Raw genomic sequence first — 25,722 nt, forward strand, 5'->3', positions numbered from 1 at the left:
GAGCACTTGCTGGCTGCTTTTCCTTCACTTTGCAGTCTGACTCATCCCAAACCATATCAATTTGGTTGAGGTCGGGGGATTGTGGAGGCCAGGTCATCTGATACAACACTCCATCACTCTTCTTCTTGGTAAAATAGCCCATACACACCATGGAGGTGTTGGGTCATTGTCTTGGTGAAAAACAAATGATCGTCCCACTAAGCCCAAGCCAGATGGAATGGCGTATCGCTGCAGAATGCTGTGGTAGCCATGCTGGTTAAGTGTGCCTTGAATTCTCAATAAATCAAAGACAGCATCACCAGCAAATCACTCCCACACCATAACACCTCCTCCTCCATGCTTTACGGTGGGAAAGACACATGCGGAGATCATCCGTTCACCCACACTGCGTCTCACAAAGACACTGCGGTTGGAACAAAAAAATCTTCAATTTGGACTCATCAGAACAAAGGACAAGTTTCCACCAGTCTAATGTCCATTGCTCGTGTTTCTTGCCCCAAGAAAGTCTCTTCTTCTTATTGGTGTCCTTTAGTAGTGGTTTCTTTGCAGCAATTCAACCATGAAGGCCTAATTCACAGTCTCCTTTTAACAGTTGATGTTGAGGTGTGTCTGTTACTTGAACTCTGTAAAGCATTTATTTGGGCTGCAATTTCTGAGGCTGGTAACTCTAATGAACTTATCCTCTGCAGCAGAGGTAACTCTGTGTCTTCCTTTCCTGTGGCGGTCCTCATGAGAGGCAGTTTCATCATAGTGCTTGATGTTTCTTGCGACTGCACTTGAAGAAACTTTTAAAGATCTTAAAATGTTCCATATTGACTGACCTTCATGTCTTAAAGTAACAATGGACTGTCATTTCTCTTAGCTTATTTGAGCTGTTCATGCCATAATATGGACTTGGTCTTTTACCAAATAGGGCTATCTTCTGTATACCCCCCTACCTTGTCACAACACAACTGATTGGCCCAAATGCATTAAGAAGGAAAGAAATTCCACAAATTAACTTTTATGAAGGCACACCTGTTAATTGAAATGCATTCCAGGTGACAACTTTATGAAGCTGGTTGAGAGATTGTCAAGAGTGTGCAAAGCTGTCATCAAGGCAAAGGGTGGCTTTTTGAAGAATGTCAAATATAAAATACATTTTGATTTGTTTAACACTTTTTTGGTTACTACATGATTCCATACGTTTTACTTCATATGTCACGTCCTGGCCAGTATAAGGTTAATTGTTTTGTAGTTTGGTCAGGACGTGGCAGAGGGTATTTGTTTTATGTGGTTCAGGGTGGTGTGTTTTGTTAAAAGGGTGTTTGATTTAGTAATTCCGGGTTATGGTTTATGTTTAGGTATTTCTATGTGGAGTCTAGTGAGTGTATGTCTATGTTTGGTTAATTGGGGTTGGGACTCTCAGTTGAAGGCAGGTGTTGTCTATCTGCCTTTGATTGAGATTCCCATATAGTAGGGTGTGTTTGTGTTTGGTATTTGTGGGTGATTGTTCTGTGTTGAGCTTTGCTTGGCCAGACTGTTTGTAGTCGTTCGTTCGTTCGTTCGTTCGTTCGTTCGTTCGTTCTTTTGTTTTGTTATTTTGTACGTTCATTTTTGGAAGTTAATAAATCTCAAGATGAGCATACACATACCTGCTGCGTTTTGGTCCTCCTTCACCGACGACAACCGTGACATCATAGTTTTGATGTCTTCACTATTATTCCACAATGTAGAAAATTGTAAGAATAAAGAAAAGCCCTTGAATGAGTAGGTGTTCTAAAACTTTTGACCGGTAAGTCTATGTATCAGTGGAGGCTGTTGACTGAGAAACTGAGGAGGATGGGAGACCAGTGGTATAGGCGCGGAACACACGGAGACGACAAAGTGTCAAAAACGAATTATTTTAACCTAAAGCATTTAATAAAGACATTTATAGTACAATATTATGGGGAATAAGAGGGCTACTTACACAGAGTTGGAAAAGATCACAGCAGTGATTGAGGGTATGAGTTGAGGTGTTCAGAGGCTTTACCAGTGCAGGACAGGGTTTGACTGGGAAGACAAAACAGTAACACACTACACAGTTAGACAAAAGAGCTAAGAATGAGTTAGTCCAAGCAAGGAGTAAAATCATTGATGTTTAATAATGTGATTGCGTATGTGATTGACTCTACATACAGTAATGAGAGAAAATTGATAGGGATACTCAGTGCTTGGAGGGGAAACATTCAATGTGCCAGTGGACGAGCGGGCACATGAGACGTGGCTTCAGATCATGTCAGGAGAAAGTTGACAGTGGTAGTGGAGTGGAGTAGTCATAACCTCTTAAATCAGGGAACAGGAGGGGACTTAGCTGTAAATACAAATAGCAGATACATTCCATTACAGCTGTGCCATTGTAGGTTTGGACAAAGAGTTTCTCTATGAAGTTAAACTCAGACATCTCAAAATTCATAAAGTCAAACAGACTGCACATCTCACCCACTTCACACATCAAAGTATCCCAAGAAACGTTCCTGAATAAAGCCCTGATCATCCACATACCTGACAATAACTGACAACTGCAAGTAGACTGGTGGCGCAATAGGTTCCAGAGAGGTGAGGCAATGTTTACCCCCTGAGGCCTGGAGTTTTTCCTATGACAGTGATTAATCACTTGTAAAAAGGTTTTATATGGGCTATGATGGGACCAGTTTTTCCTAATCAGATCAAAAGGTTTTTTTTTTTAAATCCTGAAACAAAAACACCTGGCCTGGGGGGATGCAAACCCTGTCAAACTGCAGCTACCTTATATTTTTTCATTTAAATTATATTTAGACTAGATTAGGAGGGGGATTTCCTCTACCCAGACACATAGACAAGAACTGATAGACAATATAACTCACAGGGCTGAGCTTGCTTTATGCATGTTTGCATCATGCAGGCCTATGCAACTGTTGGCCTTACAAAAAATGAACTCACATCTGTCATCACTATTATGTTGATTGAATAATTCCAGTTAATCATTTTGTATTAAAAACGTATAGGCAGCCTAGCCATCCCAATTTTGATTATATATACTAAATTTGATCACATTTCCTCCTGACACAAATGGACTATAAATACATGTTACCAATTAGTTTACCCTGATCGGATGACAGGGTGTATAGGCTGTATGCAGGCAATACGGGCGACTTGATGAAAGGCTCCCTATTAACCAGAAATACTTTTGATACCAGTTAGTATTGAGCGCCCTCACCTTCTTCATGAAACTGATCTCAAGCAGATGTCGACCCTCCCTTTTAATTCGCACCTTTTCCGTGTACCCAGGGGCAGAAATCCCAGGGGGGACGGGGGAGACACGACCCCCCCATCCTGGGAAAAATATGATTTGTCCCCCCCAATATATCACTGTAAACATAACTATGTAATTTAAATAACATTAGTAATACGCAATGAAAGCAATTGTGCTGATTATAGACACTTAATAGCGCGTTTCTAAGTTTCAAAAGATTGCGACCCCCCACCCTTTGCCTCACAATGGTTTGATCCACTGCCAGTTCCTTAGTTGGCAAGGTAACAGAGGGTTCGTATCTACTGTCTGAAAGGCACTCAATGCACGTAACTGACGTGAGGTTAATCCAGTCAATCGCGCCATGTTTTGTTTTATGTTGGCAGGGTTCACACACACACTAGCTGAATTTGCAGAGCTAGCGCGCAAATATTAACTATTAAGGTAGCTAGTACCTATTCCATTTATGTGACGTCGTCAAAGATGGAATGTTTTGTTCTATGTTGGCAGGGTTCACACACACATTAGCTGAATTTGCAGAGCTAGCGCGCAAATATTAACTATTAAGGTAACTAGTACCTATTCCATTTATGTGGCGTCGTCAAAGATGGAATCTTTGCTATCGTCAATTTATTCCAAGATCAGCATGCAGATGTAAGTTAGTACTTCAAAGTCCCTGTGATAAGGTTAGCGATAAACTGAAATCCAAATTGAACAGAACTACACTCTCTTCTACCATTGTCTTAAATATATTTAATGGTCTCGTTGCAAAAGCTAAATTGTCGCAAGTGAACTTTTATTTATTTATTTTATTTCACCTTTATTTAACCCGGGTAGCAAAGATTATAGCAAACACCACTGAAACGGAATTGGTGCTCGCTAGCTTTGCAAATTCAGCTATTGTTGGAAGCCAGCCAATATGAAACAAACTATTAAAATTACAAAAGGTTGCAGCATGTGTTGTGTAAATGGTGAACTCATACAGCTGTCAACTCTTGTCATTTTAATCCGTTTCACATTTGCTAGCTACCTTTTAGATTGAAGCCCATATAGAATGATAGAAGATAAGATGATAGAAGCCCATCTCCTACTGTAAATAACCGTGTAGCCAGCCAGGTAGAAAAATGGCAGAAAAATAAAAGACGGACATCAGAGTATTTTTCAGTACACCAAAACGCAAAGTAAGAACCCTAGTAGCCTAATATCTCAAAGACTAGTTGATAAAATGTTCATAAGAAAGAAATGAAATTCTAATGGAAATGTTTCACAATCATGTCATTAGGCAGAGCAGGCAACAGATGGCACACAGACAGCAGAGTTGGGGACAGATATGCAGGGACAGACTGGCAGAGAGAGGGAGTCTCAGGTAAGTTTGTTGAGTGTTTGTTTGGCAACATTATGAAAGGTTCTACATTTTTTTGACTTGTAAAATAGGAACATAATTGGAAAATGCCACGGATACCCCCACTCTCAACTTAAACTGGTGACTGAACTAAGATTTGTTAAAGGCAATGGAATTGCTGTTGTGATTAGTTGTGTAGTTTTGGGTACCGGTAGTTAGGAGTACGGCAAACACCTTATTTCTTTGGTTCCTCAATATACATTTACCATATTACAATGTAGGCTATGTGTTACAGCACTACTTTTGGTGTCCCCCTCAGGAATTGCTCTTGAGAAAATTTCATGTAATTGTCCCCTCCAAAGTTGATATCAGATTTTCGCCAATGCTGTCAACCCGTTAATTTCAGTTTTAATCCTCTCCTCTTCCTTTGCGGTACACAAGCTCATCTCATACTCCTTCCACCACAAGACAGTGACCCAGCTACTCTTCAGCATTGGGGTTCTGGTGCTCCTCTGGTGGGATTGAGAAGAGTGTGGACACTGTTTGGTTCCTCCTCATGTTTCAGCTGCTCTCTTATCAGCACAGGGGTGTTGTACACCCTCCTGGGGCTTCTACTGTTTGGTGCATCTGCCCAGAATCAAGTGGAGGGGTTAGTTCCTGTATCTCTCTCCCTTATGGGTATGGCCACCGCGAACTCACTTATGGTTGAGGGCTTTCTTTTTGGGGTCAGTGTACCCATGTTAGCCCTGGCTGTTTCTGGTCATCGTAACACTTTTGGTCCCAAACACTGTCTTCCTCTGCATCCCCATCATCGCAGGGGGGATCTATATCCTTACTCCAACCTTATTGTGGTTGAAAATAACCATGATACACTGCAGTATGTCACAGCTTTAAGTGTGCTTAGTAGTGTAGTTAAGTTGTAATATGTTTGTGTTGTATATGCTTGAAATGTATGTTGAGTGCTCATGCTAAACATTATGGGATGTTTGTTTAGGAAAATCTTGCATCACACATTCTTATCTTGCTCTGGTGAAACAGACAGAAAGGGCCGATGCTGGGGCATCAGTGCAGAACAAGAAGATGCCTTTCAGACTGCTGAGGAACATTGGCAGTGGTTTTAGCAGTGGGGGGGCCATGTATATATTTTTTTATCCAGTGGGATAAACACTCCAAACAGCCTACCAAACCACTCGGGGGTGTCCTCATGGACCTAAAGCACACTGTTGCCTTGTTTTGTATCACAATTCAATGATAAAACTGGAGGGGACAAAAATGCAATTTCAGAAGGTGGACATGTCCCCCCATCACCAGTGAAAGTTGCACCCCTGAACATTGATGTCCTGTATGACCCTGCATCAATAGAGAAGGAAGACGGTCCACCCACCCTGAGTACTGAGAAAGCACTAGACGCATAATTTATCCTATAAGACGAGAGGTCATTAAATTAACATGATTGCTGGGTGCAAGCCAGAGTACATGGTGTACTACAGTGTAATGAGGAGCAGTTTCAATAGATGATCCTCAGCTGTAATTGAATACTGTACAATAGGCACCTAGTGGTCCCCATGATTAGATAGAGAATTACTGTTTAGTTAGATAAGCTCTCTGTAATCTCTCCACATTCTCTTTGGTTGCAGAATCATTTCTACCCAGTCCAAGCCTACGCTCCAGTTTCCTCCAACCTACAGGCTACCGATACCACACCAAAGACATTTGAAGGCAGGGCCCACTCCTACTATACACAGGGGAGCCCTGTTTAGTTCTCAGGTTATTATGTTCACAACCATGGATATGCCCTCAAGCATAGATTTGGGTAAAGTCATGAACATGAACACAGCTGCAGCCACAGTCAAGGTCATGGACACAGTCATTGGCAGACATCTGCCTCTCAGTCCAGCAGTCACTGGGGCCCAGTGGCTCAACATCTACATCTACATTCTCAACATTCTCTCCAGTCTGTGTCTGTCAGTGACCCCCAGAGTTTCACAGCAAACATGCCCGAGTCTGTGATGGTTCACCCAGGGGCACCTGTGTCTTCATTGACAGATTGATGACATAGAAAACGTATTGAATGACAGAGCTCTCTCATTTGTTATACTTTGAAATGTAATATACTTGGACATGGGGTTTGAGGCAGTACTTAAAAAGGTACACCGTTTCTTCACTGATGATTTTGGTTTGAAGTGTCAATCAGACACTGAATGTTCAAGGTCAAATCAATGCAAGAAAGTTTTGATTGTAAGACCACTCCTTTTGGCTTGTACGTTGTTCTACACATACGGTAGACAAATCTCTTGGTACTCTTGATTTATACAACCTTGATAAATCAGGCAATTTATATTACACTGATGTATTCCATTTGTCCTTCCTTAATTACTTACAGCAATGAAATGAAATAGCATCCACTCACCAGTAAATTACATCCATTACATGCAGTTGGTTTGGTAATGCATCATTCAACATTATTGTAAATTCTGGAGCAGGGAGCAGTGGTTGAGGTTATCAAGAGTGTGGGCTACAAGGGCAGATTATGATGTAATCTTTAGAAAATTTGGATAGTTGGGCCTCCTGAGTGGCACAGCAGTATAAGCATCGCAGTGCTTGAGGCGTCACTACAGACCCGGGTTTGATCTCAGGCTGTGTTGTGACCGGGAGTCCCATGAGGCGGCGCACAATTGGCCCCACTGACCTCGGTCACCAGCTGGACGGTGTTTCCTCCAACACATTGGTGCGGCTTCCGAGTTAAGCAAGCAGTGTGTCAAGAAGCAGTGCAGCTTAGGAGGATGCATGGCTCTTGACGTTCGCCTCTCCCGAGTCCATAGGGGAGTTGCAGCGATGGGACAAGACTAACTACCAATTGAATATCACGAAAATTGGGGAGAAAAATTGATTGAAGTATAAAAAAATTGGTTGATGTGCACAGTAAAAAGAAGCCATAAATGACAACCAAGACTAAGTATAGCAAATCAATGATTATTATTTCTTTACAAATGCAAGTTACACTGTTTATATACAAATAGCTATTTTGCATAAACAACTGGATCAAGTGGTAAGAGTCACGTAACAGGTCATGATGGAACACGTCATTCGATATCAGTAATGCAAGAGAAAAAGTTCAAAGGCACACAAATGAACATGAACCCTGCCATATCACTACAATAGTTTAGGGGTTTCTCTATTAAAAGAAACACCAAAAGGACTGCTGAACATCACCCTTATATCATCCACTTCATTCCATTTCATATAGTTAATGTTCAGCAGATCCTCAAGTTGAAGTAAATATTTTGTATTAGACCAACGATCAGCATAGAAAAATAAAACCTTGATAAAATACTTAGAGGGTACAAAACATTAGGAACGTCTGCTCTTTCCATGACATAGACAGACCTGGTGAATCCAGGTGAAAGCAATGATCCCTTATTGATGTCACTTGTTAAATCCACTTCAAAATCAGTGTAGATGAAGGGGAGGAGACACGTTAAAGAACGATTTTTAAGTCTTGCTACAATTGAGTCACGGATTGTTTGTGTGCCATTTAGAGGGTAAATGGGGAAGACAAAATATTTAAGTGCCTTTACATGGGATATGGTAGTATGTTCCAGGTGTACCAGTTTGACTGTGTCAAGAACTGCAACGTTGCTGGGTTTCTCACACTCAACAGTTTCCCCATTTGTATCAAGAATGATCCACCACCCAAAAGACATCCAGACAACTTGACAACTGTGGGAAGCATTGGAGTCAACATGGGCCACCATCCCTGTGTGGAATGCTTTTTACACCTTGAGTCCATGCCTCGACAAATTGAGGCTGTCCTGAAGGCAAAAGGGGGCGGGGGGAACTCAATATTTGGAAGGTGTTTCTAATGTTTTGTACAATCAGTGTATACTGCACACATCCCAGAATTAGTGATATCAGAACACACATAAATGACAGTTAATAGACGTTTTCATGTTGTACTGAAAGTGCACATACAACCAACACATATTGCATTGCCTATATGCTGTGGTAGTGTCCATCTAAACAGAACTAGTTGGCACTAAGCCTTACAGTCAGAGAGCGTGAGAGAAAAAACACCTGGACACTTTTACAGTTTACCACCACTTAATCTAAGACCTATTCTTTAATGAACCAATGAAGAACAAGGCTCAATTACTAAATAGTTACTGCAATTTAAATGTACAAATTTAACAGTACATGGTACAACATGAATACGCTACAAGTTTACACAACCTTCCTAGAGCATCTGAATTTGTAAATACATTTACAGATGGAAAATATAGAATGCTTTCAATGCCTTACATTTGAAATGAGTTAATATACAAGAAAAAGAACACTTGTGGGGATCTTCACAGCATGACACACGTCCTGACGCAATATTTAATTTCATAATCACCTCTGTTTTCACCTAGTTTCACTTACAAAAACAATGTGGAACATTTAATGGACAGTAACAGTCAAAAGTTTGATCACACCTACTCATTCCAGGGTTTTTCTTTATTTTTACATCGTAGAATAATAGGGAAGACATCAAAACTATGATATAACACATATAGAATCATGTAGTAAACAAAAAAAGTGTTAAACAAATAAAAATTGTTTAGATTCTTCTTAAACACTGTTTTGGTTACTACATGATTCCATATGTGTTATTTCATAGTTTTGATGTCTTCACTATTATTCTACAATGTAGAAAATATTTAAAATAAAGAAAAACCCTTGAATGAGGAGGTGTGTTCAAACTTTTGACTGGTACTGTATATTATCTCCAACTTTTCTAATCTGATGGGAAACAATGAAGGTCTGCCTGCACTCTTAATAAAACAAATCTATTGATTTATTCCAAAATAGAGATGTTTTTTTCCCCCGTAACCTTAAAGGAGAATGTAGACCAAATCTACATGAAAGGCCTGGGGCTAGGGGTCAAGTTAGAGTATGAGCCAATTCCCAAACAATCCTAAATTAACAGCACTACTTCTCAGTACGAGTCCCCACAAAAGGCTTTCAGTAAGATTACAAACAAAACCAATAAGTACAACAAACATTCAGACATACGTCTTTCCATTTAAAGATTAGGTGCTGACGTGTTACCTCCAAAAACTGTTTAAAAAGGTGTTTACCATTACCCCTCACCCAAATGAAATAGGTTAACATCTAGGGGGTTGTGAGGGTGTCCTGGCAAGTAAGCGGCACCTTCTTTAGCTCCACACATCCAGAGAGTAGCGGCCCTTGGTCATCAGCTTCTTGATGTAGGCCACAGCCTGTGTGTGTGTGAGGCCTCCGACCTCTTCAGCGATGTCATAGAAGGTGTTCTGCACGTCCCGCGCCATGTTCCGAGCATCCCTAGGGAAGGACAATATTGGCAGCCATATTTACAGAGGGCACACGATGACGGATGTTCCCTTTCAGAAAACCCTGTAAAAGCGTGTACATATGCAGGTGGTCTGAAATGGTTCTTACCCACAAATGTAGATGTGAGCATTGTCAGTATGGATCAGCTTCCACAGATGTTCCTTGTTCTTCTTCAGGAGATGCTGCACATACACCTGAGCATGAAAAATATAACAATTAGCCTGACTAAACAATTCATTTGAATAATTTAACTGATACAAAATACATTCTCTTCAAGTCTGCAGGTTCAAGGCAATACGAATTATAGGCACTGGCAGTATCAAATATTGGACCTTATCAAAGTCATAGATACACTCCCCTACGTATTTATTTGGACAGTGAAGCTAAAACTTTTAATTTGGCTTTATACTCAAGCTTTTTTGGATTTGAGATCAAATGTTTCATATGTGACAGTAGAGAATGTCATCTTTTTCATGCATATCTGTTTTACCGGTTAGAAATGAAAGCACTTTATGTATCTAGTCCCCCCATTTCAAGGAGTCATAAGTATTTGGACAAATTCACTTGTGTATTAAAAGTAGTTAAAAGTGTAGTATTTGGTCCCATATTCCTAGCATGCAATGACTACATCAAGATTGTGACTCGACAAACTTGTTGGATGCATTTGGAGTTTGTTTTGGTTGCGTTTCAGATTATGATGTGCCCAATAGAAATTAATGTATTGTGCCATTTTGGAGTCACTTTTATTGTAAATAAGAATATAATATGTTTCTGAACACTTCGAAATGAACGTATACTGAAAAATATAAAATGCAACCATTTCAAAGATTTGACTGAGTTACAGTTCATATAAGGAAATCAGTCAATTGAAATAAATTCATTAGGCCCTAACCTATGGATTTCACATGACTGGGCAGGGGTGCAGCCATGGGCATAGGCCCACCCACTTGGCAGCCAGGCCCAGCCAATCAGAGTTTTTCCCCGCAAAGGGCTTTAATACAGACAGATATAATCCTCAGCACTCCCCCCCACCCCACTGAAGATGATCCTGCAGGTGAAGAAGCCGGATGTGGAGGTCCTGGGCTGGCGTGGTTACATGTGGTCTGCGGTTGTGAGGCTGGTTTGACGTACTACGATATTCTCTAAAATGACAGGGCAGCTTATGGTAGAGAAATTAACATGTAACTCTCCGGCAACAGCTCTGGTGGACATTCGTGTAGTCAGCATGCCTATTGCGCGCTCCCTAAAAACATGAGACATCTGTGGCATTGCGTCGTGTGAAAACGGCAAATTTTAAAGTAGCCTTTTATTGTCTCCAGCACAAGGTGCACCTATGTAATGATCATGCTGTTTAATCAGCTTCTTGATATGCCACACCTGTCAGGTGTATGGATCATCTTGGCAAAGGAAGAATTCTCACTACAGGGATGTAAACAAATTTGTTCAAACACGTTTTTTGTGCGTACAGAAAATGTCTGGGATTTTTTATTTCAGCTCATGAAACATGGGACCAACACTTTACATGTTGCGTTTCTGTTTTTGTTCAGTGTAGATACCATGATTACAGATAATCATGAATTATTTGCGAATAATGATGAGAGAGAAAGTTAGATGCACAAAAGTAATTCCCCCAAAACCTCTCACCATTACCAATAACAGGTGGAGGTTAGCATTTTGGGGGGGGCTATGATATCTATGCCTATAACTTTCTCACTCATCATTATTCACGATTCATTCATGATTATCCATAATCATGGTAGCATCCACATGAATGTAGAAGTGTTCAGAAACATATTATCTTCTTAAATTTACAATAAAAGTGACTCTAAAATGGCAATACATTATTTACCATTCATTTCTATTGGGCACAACATAATCTGAAACACAACCAAAACAAACTCCAAATGCATCCAACAAGTTTGTAGAGTCACAAGCTTGATGTAGTCATTGCATGCTAGGAATATGGGTCCAAATACTAAACTTTTGACTACTTTAATACACATTAGGGAATTTGTCCAAATACTTAGGACTCCTTGAAATGGGGGACGTTCATTTCTAAATGGTAAAACAGATATGTATAAAAATACCCTCAAATAAAAGGTGAAATTCTGTACTGTCACCTCACATCAAACATTTGATCTCAAATCCAAAAAAGCTTGAGTGTAGAGACAAATTAAAAGTTTTAGCTTCATTGTCCAAATAAATACGTAGGGGAGTGTTAAAGCTTATTGAATCTTATCACACATTTCAAAATGACGGCCCAGTACGTCACTGGGACCATGCTCCCATCCATCCAGGACATCTACTTTAAACGATGCCTGAGGAAGACCGGCAGCATCATCAAGGACACCACATACCTCAGGCACGAGCTGTTCACTCCCTTACCGTCGGGCAGACAGTATCGTAGCATGAGGTCTGATACCCACAGGCTCAGAGACAGTTTCTATCTACAAGCCATCAGACTGCAGAATACTTGAACTGGACTGACCACCTGCACCAACTCTCCACACCTTAGCAAACATGCACTCACTCATGAACATACAGATAAAACACACACATTCATGCCACACACACACACATCACAACTGCTGCTAACAGACTCGTATTATGATTGCTAAATACTGCACAATTGAAACCCTTGCCCCCAATCCCCCCCTTTCCCAAAACACATACATATTGAACTATAAATTGTGCCTTCCTGTATTATACTAATGCTAAAATGTTTATTCTACTCTACTGAGCCATTGACATTATGTTCGTATTCTCATGTTTTATTATTTCAAATTGTTGTTACATTGTCGAGAAGGAACCTACAAGTAAGCATTTCATTGGATGCTGTATACCATGTGTATCCTGTACATACGACTAATAAAATGTCAAACTTGGTAGTATAGCTAGACACACAAACTCTCACATAGTGAGGAGCTGACAGAGATGTTTGGTGTGATGTGTTACCTTCCCCTCCTGATCTCTGGAGAAGGCCACGTTGAGCTGAGTAAGCACGCCCGCCTTCTCAAACTCCTCCAGTTCCTGCTGGTACAGGAAGTCCTCGTTTCTGCGGCGACAGCCGAAGTACAGTATCGTCTCGCCGACATCCTTCCCTGATAACGAAATACAACACATACTGGATGTGAAGCTGTGTCACACTCGCCCTCTTTTTACTTTCCCTCCCTTATGCTAAAAAATACAAACATACTTGTGGCAAACTCAGGTGAACCTAATTTATTGTAGAGTAATACAGACTTGCTTGCTGTGAACTCCATCTATGCACTAGGCAAACACTGTTCGGTTTTAATTATCAGCAAAAACCACAGACTTAGATGCCAGATGAGGACCAGGCCTTCTTGCTCCGTACCCTGCTCCTTCATCCAGCCTCTCTCCTGGAGGAAGCCCATGAAGGGGGCGATGCCCGTGCCGGGCCCGATCATCACCACCGGGTTGCTGGCCTTGAAGGGAAGCCGGAACTGGGACTTGCGGACGTACATGGGCACAGTGGCCTTGTGGCCGTTGTCCGTCACCACCACCTTGTTCTTCAGCCAGTTGGTGGCCACACCCTTGAAGGTCCGCCCTGTGCTGGTCTGAAACTCCACCACCACCGCACAGATGCTCACCATGGTGGGATACACCTGACAAGACAATACACAGTTATAAAGTAAACAAATAAAAAACTAAATAAAAGAAACAAAAAGTGGGAACTGAACTGGCAACCGGAGGTCTGCTGGTCTCTGATCCCAGGTACATGTCCTTAACCCTTAAAATACCCTCCATCCAGGGGTGCTGCTGTTTCTCACAAGATGGACAAAGTATTTTTACTATTCTAATAGTGGGTCTCACCTTGCCAGAGGAGGCGATGGAGTAGTAGCGAGCCTGTAGGCGGGGCAGCAGCTCACACAGGTGGTCTATGGTAGGGTGGAGGGACGGCATGTCCTCCAACACAGCCAGGATGTTCCTCTGAGCATCCAGCACCCAGCTCTGGTACAGACCCTGGCAAAGAGACACAGACAGACTAAGACTTACTCTCCACTGATACGGATCATTTACAGCCATTCAAACGCATTGACAGCATGCATTCCTGGGCGGGCAGTGGAGTGTCAGTCAGTCAGCTAGCGGTGAAGGGTCAGAGGTTCGAGGTCCGTCAGGGGTGCCAACCTTGCCCTCGGGGGAGGCGGAGGCCATCTTGCGCAGGGTGTCCTGGTCCTTGGGGTCGGTGGCGTACTGGGCCAGCTCAAACAGTACGTTGGTGCGAGGGGGGTTGGTGATGTCCAGGTAGTGGGTCAGAGCTGTGCGGTATGTGGTCGGACACGGGAACGGGTGCTTCTTATTGGACTCCTCTAAAAGACACAGAGGAACAATCTTATCAGCATCATCATTTAATGTTCAAGTTCCATTTATTTAGAGGCCACGGTATACATTTTCGATGTTAACGGTAGACTATACGATTTAGTTGACTATGTGTGCAGCAATATCTTCTCAACCTCTAGATTACTGTACAGTGAGTGAATAGCCATGAGGATTACATCACCTGCATTTCATTGCAACCAAATATTACGGAAAAAGCCAATGGAACACTGCTCCAATGTAAATACACAGACACAAAGCAGCTGAAATCATATATCCCTGAGCCATGATTTACAACTGACCGTCGAGGTTGTTGAGTGAGATAACAGTGTCCAGGTCGGCATCCAGGATCTGGCCTATTCTGTTCACTATTGACACGTCATTAACGGGGTAAACAGCAACGTGGTCTCCAGAGTCATATCTACAGGGGGGAGAGAGACAGGGGGAGGTGGATGAACAAGACTTCCCAATGTCTTTATCTAACACACAAATGTCATTACATATAGAACATATTTACATGCTTGTTGCCAGTGTGTGAAAATGGGAAAAAATATTTTTAAAAAATTATAAAAATGATTATCCAACTCAACACTTATTGGCAGACAGAAGAACTGCAGTAGACATTGGAAGGCAGAAGTGTATGATATTCTAAGGCACAGGACCTTTAATATTACATATTAAAGCAGAGCAGCTACCTGATTTTGGAGCCTGAGATGTCCAGCTCTAGATGCATCAGATGACGGTCGCCGGCTTGGTTCAGCTGGCGGTTAACCGCTACCGTGGCCAAGTAGGGGTTCTTAGCATCAAAAGGCCTGCAATGACAGATATACTGGAGTTATCACAAAGCCATTTCAGACAATTGGTGCTAATGTTGTAAAATGGGTTTGTCGAAAGTTCCAATAAATAACTGACATCCCAATACATTTGAGAGAAGATTTCCAATATTAAGAACTTTTCTTTTTACTGATCTGAGAAGACAGGTGAAAGCGCTAAGGCCGAGGCCTACACAGAGATTTAGTTTACACCTGTCTAGTTCTATCAAGGAAAAGAGATGAGGAGAGGAGGCCCCTTTGGACTATTGAGATGCACCCTAACAGCACCCAGACTTTGCTGTTGGACTTCTGACATTGGGGAGTAGGTGAGAATCAGGTCAGCGTCATGACAACAGTCATCCCTTTGTTGCCCTGAAAAACAACCATAATCTATTCATTCCATTAGCGATGACAACACATCTCTGTCATTACGCCTGATAGCTGAGCTGCCTACACCACTTCCTATGTGTGTGTGAAGCTGTCAACTCACGGTTTCTGGGTCTCAAAGCTCTTGAGGCGACCCATCTCCCCAGTGTACACCTTATTCATGTTGATGTCAGTTGGAACCACCAACTCGTACTGCCGGATGCTAAAGGAGAGGAAGAAACGGACAGGTGGTTACTTCCTGCTCTGCATCCCGACCACTCATGAAGTCTAAAAATAACCCTTGTCAGTGCAGCTAAGGGCCGACATGGACAGCCATGCACGCTTGTAGTGGAGTTTGCTCTCTGTGATGCAAATGTGATGATGCATGGTAAAAATTGTCAGATGCCATAGTGAGTGAAAGGTCTTAAAGCACATGTAAAAATGATTTTACTTGTTGATGGTCATTTAGGTTTGTTATTTGCAGATGAAGCTTTAGTGTTTTTTCTGAGAACATGCAAACAATGCCAGGGGGTATCAATTATTTGATACATCCAGTATTCATAGCTGCTGATATTACCATGGAAAATAACCCTTGTTCTGCATTGAATTGGAATACAAAGTAAAACATTATGGGTCGGTTTCCCAGACACAGATTAAGCTTAGTCCTGGACTAAAAAGCGGATTCAATGGAGAATCTCAATTGAGAATGTTTTTGAATCCTGGACAAGGCTTAATCTGTATCTGGGAAACCAGCCCTTTGTGTCTTTAAAATATATATTTTTTAAATAAAATACCTTCCCTATACAGGAAGTACATCTGCTCCTGAATCTCCATACTTAATATCTCTAGTTGACAACTAGTCTGACCAGGAGACCCCGAGGGGGTAGCCAACTAGCTATTACCTGGTGTCATCTCCTGTGGCCTCCACCCCAAAGTGCTCGCACACAGCAGGCCAGAACTGCTCCTTCCATGATACAAAGTCTTCCTCAAGGCTGGGGAAGAGGGTAAGACATACATAGAACAGTCAGTCATCGCATGATATTTTAATAAGAGAAATAAATACATATTTATGAATATAGATTCATTTATGGACATTGTGGCAAAGTTTGCACTGTATTGAGTTCAGTACTCACTTGCCATCGTCGTCTCCCATTCCCAGGTCATAGATCCTCTTACCACCCAGCTCTTCTAGTCTCTTGTCAGTGTACTTTCCCATTGCATTGAAGTGCTCATATGTTTTATTCCCCAAGCCAAACACCTGCAGAGTTCAAAGGCAGATGCTATCAGCTATCACTGTAGATAAAAATGAATGACCTGCACATAAAATGTAAAGATTCCTCTACTTCTAGGGCCTATATCATGATGCAAACCTGAGTGCCTTCAGAAAGTATTCACACCCCTAGACTTGATAATTTTGTTGTGTTACAGCCTGAATTTTAAATGGATTAAATTAGAGATTATTTTGTTACTGGCCTACACAGAATTCCACATTATGTCAGTGAAATTGTGTTTTTAGATTTTTTTTAATACAAATTCATGAAAAATGAAAAGTTGAAATGTCTTGAGTGTGGCAAAGAAATTAACTTAAGAAATGTCCTGAGTACAAAGTGTTATGTTTGGGCAAATCCAACACATCCCTGAGTACCACTCTTCATATTTTCAAGCATGGTTGTGGCTGCATCATGTCATGGGTATGCTTGTCATCAGCAAGGAATGGGGAGTTTATGATAAAAATAAATGCAATAGAGCTAAGCACAGGCAAAATCCTAGAGGAAAACCTAGTTCTGTCTGCTTTCCAACAGAAACTGTGAGACAAATTCACCTTTCAGCAGGACAATAACCTAAAATACAAGGTCAAATATACACTGAAGTTGCTTACCAAGATGACATTGAATGTTCCCGAGTGGCCTAGTTACAGTTTTAACTTAAAATCGTTCTCTAAATCTATGGCAAGACTTGAAAAAGGCTGTCTGGCAATGATCAACAACCAACATGACAGAGCTTGAACAATTTTTAAAGAATAATGTGCAAATATTGCACAATCCAGGTGTGCAAAGCTTTTAGAGACTTACCCAGAAACACTCACAGCTGTAATTGCTGCCAAATGTTATTCTAACATGTATTGACTCATGGGGTTGAATACTTATCTAATCAACATATGACTGTTTTATTTTTCATGAATTTTTTATAAATATTAGAATTATTTTCCCAAATACAGAGTACTAGGTGTAGATTGTTAACCAAAAAAATGACAATTAAATCCATGTTAATAACAACAAAATGTGGAAAAGGGGTGTGAATACTTTCTGAAGACACTAAATGCAGTAATACACTATAACCTTACATATGTTTAAGCTGTACATTTCCTCAATTACACCATTTGGATCAGATCTGTAATTTCAGTGGCTTTATATGGCTGAATGCACTACAAATGTTGAGAACAAGAAAACATGGATTTCCCAGATAAAAAGCCACAACCACATCACAATGCTGTCTCAGGAGAGTCGCACAGCGAGACCCAGAGGAAGCCATGGTTAACATTGTTCAGTAGTGATGTCAATGAGAAAACATTTCAAAATTGAGACTCCCGACGTCTCCAAGCCACAAACTGCCAGTGCTCTCCAGCTCCAGCCTTGAGGTTGGCCAGGCCTGGAGCTTTGTTTGGCAGGACCACATGTTTCCACTTGGTGAGTGAGTTTGGAGGGAAGTGGGGCAATGTAGCAAAGTGTGCATTCCACCAGTGCCTTTCGCATGGGAAAGCCTCACATACGGACATCTCAATCCCTACCTCTCCTTCAATGGGGAATGGGGATGCAATATGAGTCATTCTGTGTGGATCCTGTCAAAGCTAAATGTGCTGCGCTGCACACCAATGTTGACGCTCAACCACCTTGATGCACCTACAACAGACCTATCTCGCTGAGAAAAATACCAACCGCGAAGTTGACTCCTTTCAGGTCCTCGCCGTTCTCCTGCATCCAGTCGTAAAAGTCCTGAGCGTTGTCTGTGGGATCCCCCTCCCCATAGGTGGCCATGCAGAACACAGCCAGGGAGTTGTCGATCTCCGCAAGACGAGGCAGCTCCGACTGAGGAGAGGAAGGAAGAAAAAGACATTGAAAATACACTAATTGCAAACGGGATTCATTCACCAAACAGCTCTCAGGACACAACAATGCAGTCATTAGCTCTCTTAATGCTATACATTTAATAAATATCCAAACAAATATATATATATATTCATCACCACAAAGCTGCTGGAGGTTACATGTGGTAAGTAGAAGACTGAGACAATGTACATAAAATCTGCCGGATTAAGACCCGTACCATGTCATATTCCTCGGGGTCAGCTGACATGCCTCTCATTCCGTAGCGCTGGGCGTCTTTGGCCAGTCGGCCGCAGAACTCCTCCGCCGTGCCCGTCTGAGAGCCGTAGAAAACCACCATGTTCCTGTTCTGGAGAGGCAGACGCATCATCAGTAATCATCCTAAATTATAGACGACTTTTTTAAGTTCCTTAGCTAGTCACCCAAACAAGTTAAGTGGCATATAGCCTACATATCCATTTACTAAATAAATAGAGATCATTTTGTATAAAATCATTTGTTTCTACTTATTACACAGAATTTAGCATGAAGCTACTGACCGTTTTCTTCATTTTTTCAATAAAGCTGGTTTCTCGCTGCGGAGTGACTCTGGAGAAAAAGACACAAAGCAGATGTTAAAGGTAAACATTAGCATACCATGGTAACTTAATTAGTCCACTAAATGGCTATTACACTGCCTCGAAAAGTAGAGACCATTTGAGAAGGCAGAAAATGTTCTTTACTCTGGCATTCTCATCCCCTTCTGACCCCCATGGGAGAGATTTGCGTATGGGTCACACCCAATCCCTTTACAAGTCATGGAAACGCAGCACAGAAATAGCTCAGTTGATCATTAGTAAAAACCTTGAACAAACACAGTAAATGCATGCGAAACTCACCGATGAAAATAACATGTCAATTGTCAATGAAACGTGTGCTCCTTAGCAAAGAACATAGGAGGTATCAAGAGGAAGTCAAGAAGTGACAAACGTCGCATGTGGTGACAGTATCTTAAATCAATTGTTAGGCTACATGTACTGCACCCAGCCATAATTCAGACTACAGCCTTTTTGATGACAGGCTATCATAACAATCTGCAACATTGATTCTTATCTTTTAAACATTTTCCTTTCCTTTTGTTTAAACATTGCTGGTTAAAAACGCTGGTAAGCAGGCTGGGAAGCTGAAAAGCAAATCAAATCAAATCCAATAATTTGCCTTTCCCAACGGTAACACACATTTCCCTGAAGAGCATCAACATGATAGGCAGTGGATGGAGCACAGTAGAACAAGCTGTCTCACACACACACGCACACACAGTGAGACCAAGAGAGAGAAACAGAAAGAGACGGAGAGAAACAGAGAGAGAGAGACTGACCTGGCTGCTGCTGCCTGTCTCTCTTTGGGCAGAGAGAACACACATCCCATGGTTACAGGCAGTGTTCTCCAGCACCCCACAACACACTTGTCTGATCCGCAATTGGACACAATCTGAAAAAGCACGTGAAGAAGAAGCCCATCAGGGCTGACTATCCGCTGGCCTCTCCAAAGTGCATTATGCGGGAGAGATTCTCAGTCTCTCACTGAACATACAGCCCCCCCCCCCCCCCCCACGAACACCCCACCCGAGCGCGCTCCCTCTCTCTGTGGTGGAATCAAAACACGCAGGCAGCCATGGCTGTTATTCAGCCGCAGCAGCCTCTCACTGGTTGGCCAGGCAACTCCAGGGCTTGTGTTCTGCTCAGAGCAGCAGTCAGAGACGCGGATGGATGTGCTGCTGTTACCCGGTCTCACCACCACTCAACACAGACATCTGGCAGCAAGGCTGGGAAGACAACAACAATATAGCATGACATTTCCCTTAATAGCCTTTCAAGCAGAGCAGCCGGCGACATACACATAAACGTTAAAAAAAACAACTAAAAAACGGACATGCCCCTGCGCACGCACACACATCAACACTGACATACACATCCACTCACTACATCCCTCCTCTTTTCCTATACAATCTGTAGGGACTACACTAACCGAGTCACCCTGACAACTATTAACAGCGTAAATGTGTATTTTTTTTTCTTTTTAAAAAGAGAGACGAGGCAAGGCAGAGCTGAATAAAGCACATTTCAAACCCCTGAGCCGAGGGAGTGTGTCACAATGGTTACCTAATCTATCATAAAAGGTTGCCATTTGTGACACGGCTCTGCTCCATTCACGCTCCCTCAAAGGCAAATTAGGGACGGCTTCCGCAGAAGAGAGGCTGAACAGAGAATACTGCAGGACTTTGGCCTCAACTTTCCACCTCGGAGAGCATTCAAAGAGAAAAAGCATCCACTGGGTCTTCTGGTGCGCTGGGGAAGTGTCCAAAATTGGCTGTGTAGAAGACTAAATACAAAAAGAGTGCACAAAGACGGGAGTCTTCTCCAACAAAAAAGGATCACAGTGAAATGCGAGCCAGCCAAACACAAGGAAACTCCAAGGTAGTTCTCTCTTTTCCTGCACACCCCAAACCTCTTCCTGGAATTTTCATAGCTTCAGTTGTGGGCCATTTCCTCCTCCTGCATATTTCTTTCAATGAGGTTTGGTGGTGCGGAGGGGAGCCAGGGAGAGAGCGAGGTCCAGTAATTAATTACCAGTATGTTTGAGGTCCTTCTCTTAACACTGTTCCCATTCAGAAAGAGAGAGCCATGTTTATGGTTAACATTTCCAGCAATTAAAACCTTTCACTTCCATTGTTTGGGGGGGGGGGGGGGGCATAGCTGGCATTTTCCCTGTGGGGGGAATTGATCCAAGTGACGCCAACAAAGGAACATAGGCAACTGTTACTGATTAAGCCCCATGCCAAGTTCCTGCCAGCAGCCAAGTGGATACAATGAAACAAGGTTCTCAGTAACATTGGTGTGAGATGTTTCAAGCATCTATTCAACAGATGACCACATGTATAGACCTAATCCAGAAAGTTACAAGGAATAATAGGTGAGAAAACAATTAGAACCACTACAATTGCTACAGTACCTTTCTGCATGTGGCCTGGGCGATGCAGCCTAGTCTCTAGGGTATGTTAAAATAAGCTACACAGTCACCCAAACCACTTCAAATTACTATCCTTTTGAATAAACAACAAATGTAAACTAATGTGACCATGCACATTCCCCCAGTTAGGCCTACATGAAGTCAACACATTCAAATGCTTGAACCCCTGCCCAGGCCAACCACAGTGTGGTCTAAAGCAACACATGCACAAGCACACTGCCAATCCCTGCTTCCCACTCAGCTCCAAGTTCCAGGGCAAGAAAATACAAATGACTTTTGGTCACCAGGGGATGACAAAGCGGGAGTGTTCTGAGGGGGAAATCTGAGCAAATACACACCAATGTTGAATCATTCTTGATTAAATAAATGAACAGCTAAGCACACAACAATCTTTAAAGATCGTCAGCACTATCCCACTTCTGACACCAATATAGGGGATACCGACAATGCAACATCCCCTCTGCTGGTCCCGAATATGGTGTCTCCCAGCCCGTAGGCAAACTTACTACCACTGTGCCAATAGGATAAACCTTTGGGATTTTACAAATGAGAATGTAATGAGCCTACCTAGGCAAGGGCCGTATCAAAATATCAAATGATTGTTTTTCCACCAAAATTCTCTTACACAGGGGTGAGCCTCTTGAACTCTGGGATGGTCTCCTCAGACTTCTTGCGAGAAAGGAACCAGTAGACGAGTAGGCCAACAATGAGAGAAAAAAGGAATATGTCCAAGTTAGTGAAGAGGGGTTCCTCCTCCACAGGGGCCACGTCAGGGCCTTCCGGGGCTACACGCTCTACCTCCATGTCCTCCATGGGGCCACTCGCTGTCTGACAGGTCAACACCGGCTGCAGCCAGGGCAGAGAGAGGACCTGAAGAAATTACATTTTTTTAATTCACGAAAATATATACATACATAACATACACAGTACCAGTGAAAAATTCACACCTGCTCATTCTAGGATTTTTCTTCATTTTTAGATTGTAGAATAATAGTGAAGACATCAAAACTATGAAATAACACATATGGAATCATGTAGTAACCAAAAACAGTGTTAAACAAATTCAAATATATTTGAGATTCCTCTTTGCCTTGATGACAGCTTTGCACACTTGGCATTCTCTCAACCAGCTTCATGAAGTAGCCACCTGGAATGCTTTTCAATTAACAGGTGTGCCTTCATAAAAGTTAATTTGTGGAATTTCCTTCTTAATGTGTTTGAGCCAATCAGTTGTGTTGTGACAAGGTAGGGGTGGTATACAGAAGATAGCCCTATTTGGTAAAAGACCAAGCCCATATTATGGCAAGAACAGCTCAAATAAGCAAAGAGAAACGACAGTCCATCATTACTTTATGACACGAAGGTCAGTCAATCCAGAACATTTCAAGAACTTTTAAAGTTTCTTCAAGTGCAGTCGCAAAAACCATCACGCGCTATGATGAAACTGGCTCTCTTGAGGACCGCCACAGTAAAGGAAGACACAGAGTTACCTCTGCTGCAGAGGATAAGTTCATTAGCGTTACCAGCCTCAGAAATTGCAGCCCAAATAAATGCTTCACAGAGTTCCAGTAACAGACACATCTCAACATCAACTTTTCAGAGACTGTGAATCAGGCCTTCATGGTCAAATTGCTACAAAGAAACCACTACTAAAAGGACACCAATAATAAGAAGAGACTTTCTTGGGCCAAGAAACACGAGCAAGGGACATTAGACTAGTGGAAATATGTCCTTTGGTCTGATGAGTCCAAATTTGTGATTATTGGTTCCAACTGCCGTGTCTTTGAGACACAGAGTAGGTGGACGGATGATCTCCGCATGTGTGGTTCCCACCGTGAAGCATGGAGGAGGTGTGATGGTGCTTGCTGGTGACACTGTTGGTGATTTATTTAGAATTCAAGGCACACTTAACCAGCATGGCTACAAAAGCATTCTGCAGCGATATGCCATCCCATCTGGTTTGCGCTTAATGGGACTATCATTTGTTCTTCAATGGGACAATGACCCAAAACACACCTCCAGGCTGTATAAGGGCTTTTTGACCAAGGAGAGTGATGGAGTGCTGCATCAGATTACCTGGCCTTCACAATCACCTGACCTCAACTCAATTGAGATGGTTTGGGATGAGTTGGACCACAGATTGAAGGACAAGTAACACACAAGTGCTCAGTATATGTGAGAACTCCTTCAAGACTGTTGGAACAGCATTCCTCATGCAGCTGGTTGAGAGAATACCAAGAGTGTGCAAAGCTGTCATCAAGGCAAAGGGTGGCTACATTGAAGAATCTGAAATATATTTTGATTTGTTTAACACTTTTTTGGTTACTACATGATTACATATGTGTTATTTAATAGTTTTTGTCTTCACTATTATTCTACAATGTAGAAAATAGTAAATATAAAAAACCTTTGAATGAGTAACTGTGTCCAAACGTTTGACTGGTACTGTATATAAAACACACAAAAAAAAATCCTGTTTTTGACTGCACTGGGCCTTTAACAGGTGACTTGACCTGGGCTATGTAGGGCACATTTCAGCAGGAGCATAGTTAGTGAAATTAACATTTCATAGCTGAGATTCTGTCATGCAGAGATGAGTGACGACTGGGATTTTGCCAGCATTTCTCTCCATGGGTATGACAAAATGAATGGCAGAATGTTGTGCTCCAGACTCATGTAGTTTTGTCTTTCAAATGTCTTTACTTATCCTGTCACATACACCTAAAAAGCATTGAAAGCCTGAGGCTAAATTCTCAATTTTACCACGAGAGCATTCTACCATAAAGACAAACGTGAGCAAAATGTACACATTGTTCTTTTGAACTACAGTCCATACATGCAGCATGCCATGGATAAATAAAACAACTGAACGCTCGTCTCATAAACCTGGTACTTCCATTAAGTTCTGTCAGTTTTCATAGATGACTTCTGTTGCATGAATCACATTTACCGTATTATAGCGTACAGTCTGTTGTTGTCCGGGGTCAATTCAATGAAAACAAATGCAAACTGACATAACTATTCAAAAAGTTCATTATTATTTCAATAATAGTTACAACTAATAGGTGCACACTTCACTACTGTACTGATTAAATACATTGGTTCCTACACTTCCACAAATATCTATGGTTGGTTGGAAACACAATGGAAAGTCGGCAAGACTGCGGATACTTCCATGCACTTCATTAAGTGTGGCAGATACAATTTATACTGCCAAAAATTGATCAGTTAAGCAAAAAAAAGAGACATGCTGCTATAATGTTCAATTTATCAATAAGATAGTTGACAAGTTTGAGTTTACTAATTCTGGTTTTGTCTTCCCCCATTTAGGTAACCCAAAAACCTTACAAAAGAGTGGAGCACAGTTGTGTAATCTGTTCAAAGCAGCTAACGTTAGCTAAACTTAGCCTAAAGGATCTTGTTATATCTTGGCTATGTGTTGTCTGCTTGGAAGGCGACGTCAAATTTATAACGTTTAACCATATTTGAACATAGCATAACACTGCAGTACAATACAATACTAATTTAAGTATTGACAAAAGTATTACTTACTTCAAACTGCTCCTGACTGTATCCAGCACAATATCGGAGTCAAATTGCTTCTACGTCATTATTGTGCGCCCACGCGCCACGCCTCTCACGTGTCAGTGGTTTATGTACACTATGCTTTAAATAATAGAATCAGTTAAATGTGATACCACCATGTCCCTGAAAGCTCCTAGAGCTCATTTTGATATCAGCCACCATATCAAATCATCATGAAGAACAATATCCATCCACAAAATAGTATCAGTCAAGAAGTAGAAAGTAATATTGTCAACATATCCCTAACATACCAGTAGTAATGCACGTTGCAGTCTCATAATGAGACGTTTAGACAAAATGAACAAAGCACAGACTCAGTTAGTGGCTTTTATTGCAGAGCTCTCTTGACACAGCTGAATATGTACACACAGTTTAGTGATTGTCAGTGCATGGCCTGTAATATCTCCGACTCATTCTTGTAATCTCACACACCATTAAATCTTGGGTGATGCTTAAAGTGACAAGCTGCATTTCTCAGAAGAACAAAGAACAATGTGTTTCAGAAATTAAACAAGAAACGAAACACGTTTGATAAAAAGGTGCAACAGAAAAATGTACATGGTT

The 25,722-nt window shown here is 41.7% G+C and overlaps 1 protein-coding gene across 3 annotated transcripts; it reads right to left on the minus strand.

Moving 5' to 3' along the window:
* Positions 1-9,373: 9,373 nt before the first annotated feature.
* On the minus strand, positions 9,374-25,205 carry pora (P450 (cytochrome) oxidoreductase a). 3 transcript variants are annotated; one of them, XM_029690933.1, is made up of 16 exons: positions 25,126-25,205; positions 22,199-22,443; positions 19,104-19,152; positions 18,785-18,913; positions 18,397-18,546; positions 16,594-16,718; positions 16,363-16,452; positions 15,585-15,683; positions 14,978-15,094; positions 14,585-14,703; positions 14,094-14,275; positions 13,779-13,928; positions 13,300-13,570; positions 12,900-13,045; positions 10,053-10,138; positions 9,374-9,935 (listed from the first exon to the last, which is right to left on the minus strand). In XM_029690933.1, the coding sequence occupies exons 2-16, from the start codon at positions 22,384-22,386 to the stop codon at positions 9,791-9,793; spliced, it is 2,046 nt and encodes a 681-aa protein (XP_029546793.1). In that variant the 5' UTR covers positions 22,387-22,443; positions 25,126-25,205; the 3' UTR covers positions 9,374-9,790. The 3 variants fall into 3 exon arrangements, with proteins under 3 accessions (XP_029546793.1, XP_029546795.1, XP_029546794.1); XM_029690935.1 differs by lacking the exon at positions 25,126-25,205 and adding an exon at positions 19,922-20,034 and having other exon boundaries at positions 22,199-22,325; XM_029690934.1 differs by lacking the exons at positions 22,199-22,443; positions 25,126-25,205 and adding an exon at positions 19,922-20,140.
* Positions 25,206-25,722: the final 517 nt, after the last annotated feature.

This window comes from Salmo trutta, chromosome 15, assembly GCF_901001165.1.
Source record: "Salmo trutta chromosome 15, fSalTru1.1, whole genome shotgun sequence".
Taxonomy (NCBI): domain Eukaryota; kingdom Metazoa; phylum Chordata; class Actinopteri; order Salmoniformes; family Salmonidae; genus Salmo; species Salmo trutta.

What these genes read in the sequence shown, in the direction of transcription:
- pora (XM_029690933.1), bottom strand. Translation starts at nt 22,386, where the DNA reads ATGGAGGACATGGAGGTAGAGCGTGTAGCCCCGGAAGGCCCTGACGTG. An exon ending in AGCTTTGAGACCCAGAAACC is followed by an intron (nt 15,095 to 15,584) that starts GTGAGTTGACAG and finishes CTGTCATTGCAG; the next exon opens with GCCTTTTGATGCTAAGAACC. An exon ending in ATCTCAGGCTCCAAAATCAG is followed by an intron (nt 14,704 to 14,977) that starts GTAGCTGCTCTG and finishes TCCCCCCTGTAG; the next exon opens with ATATGACTCTGGAGACCACG.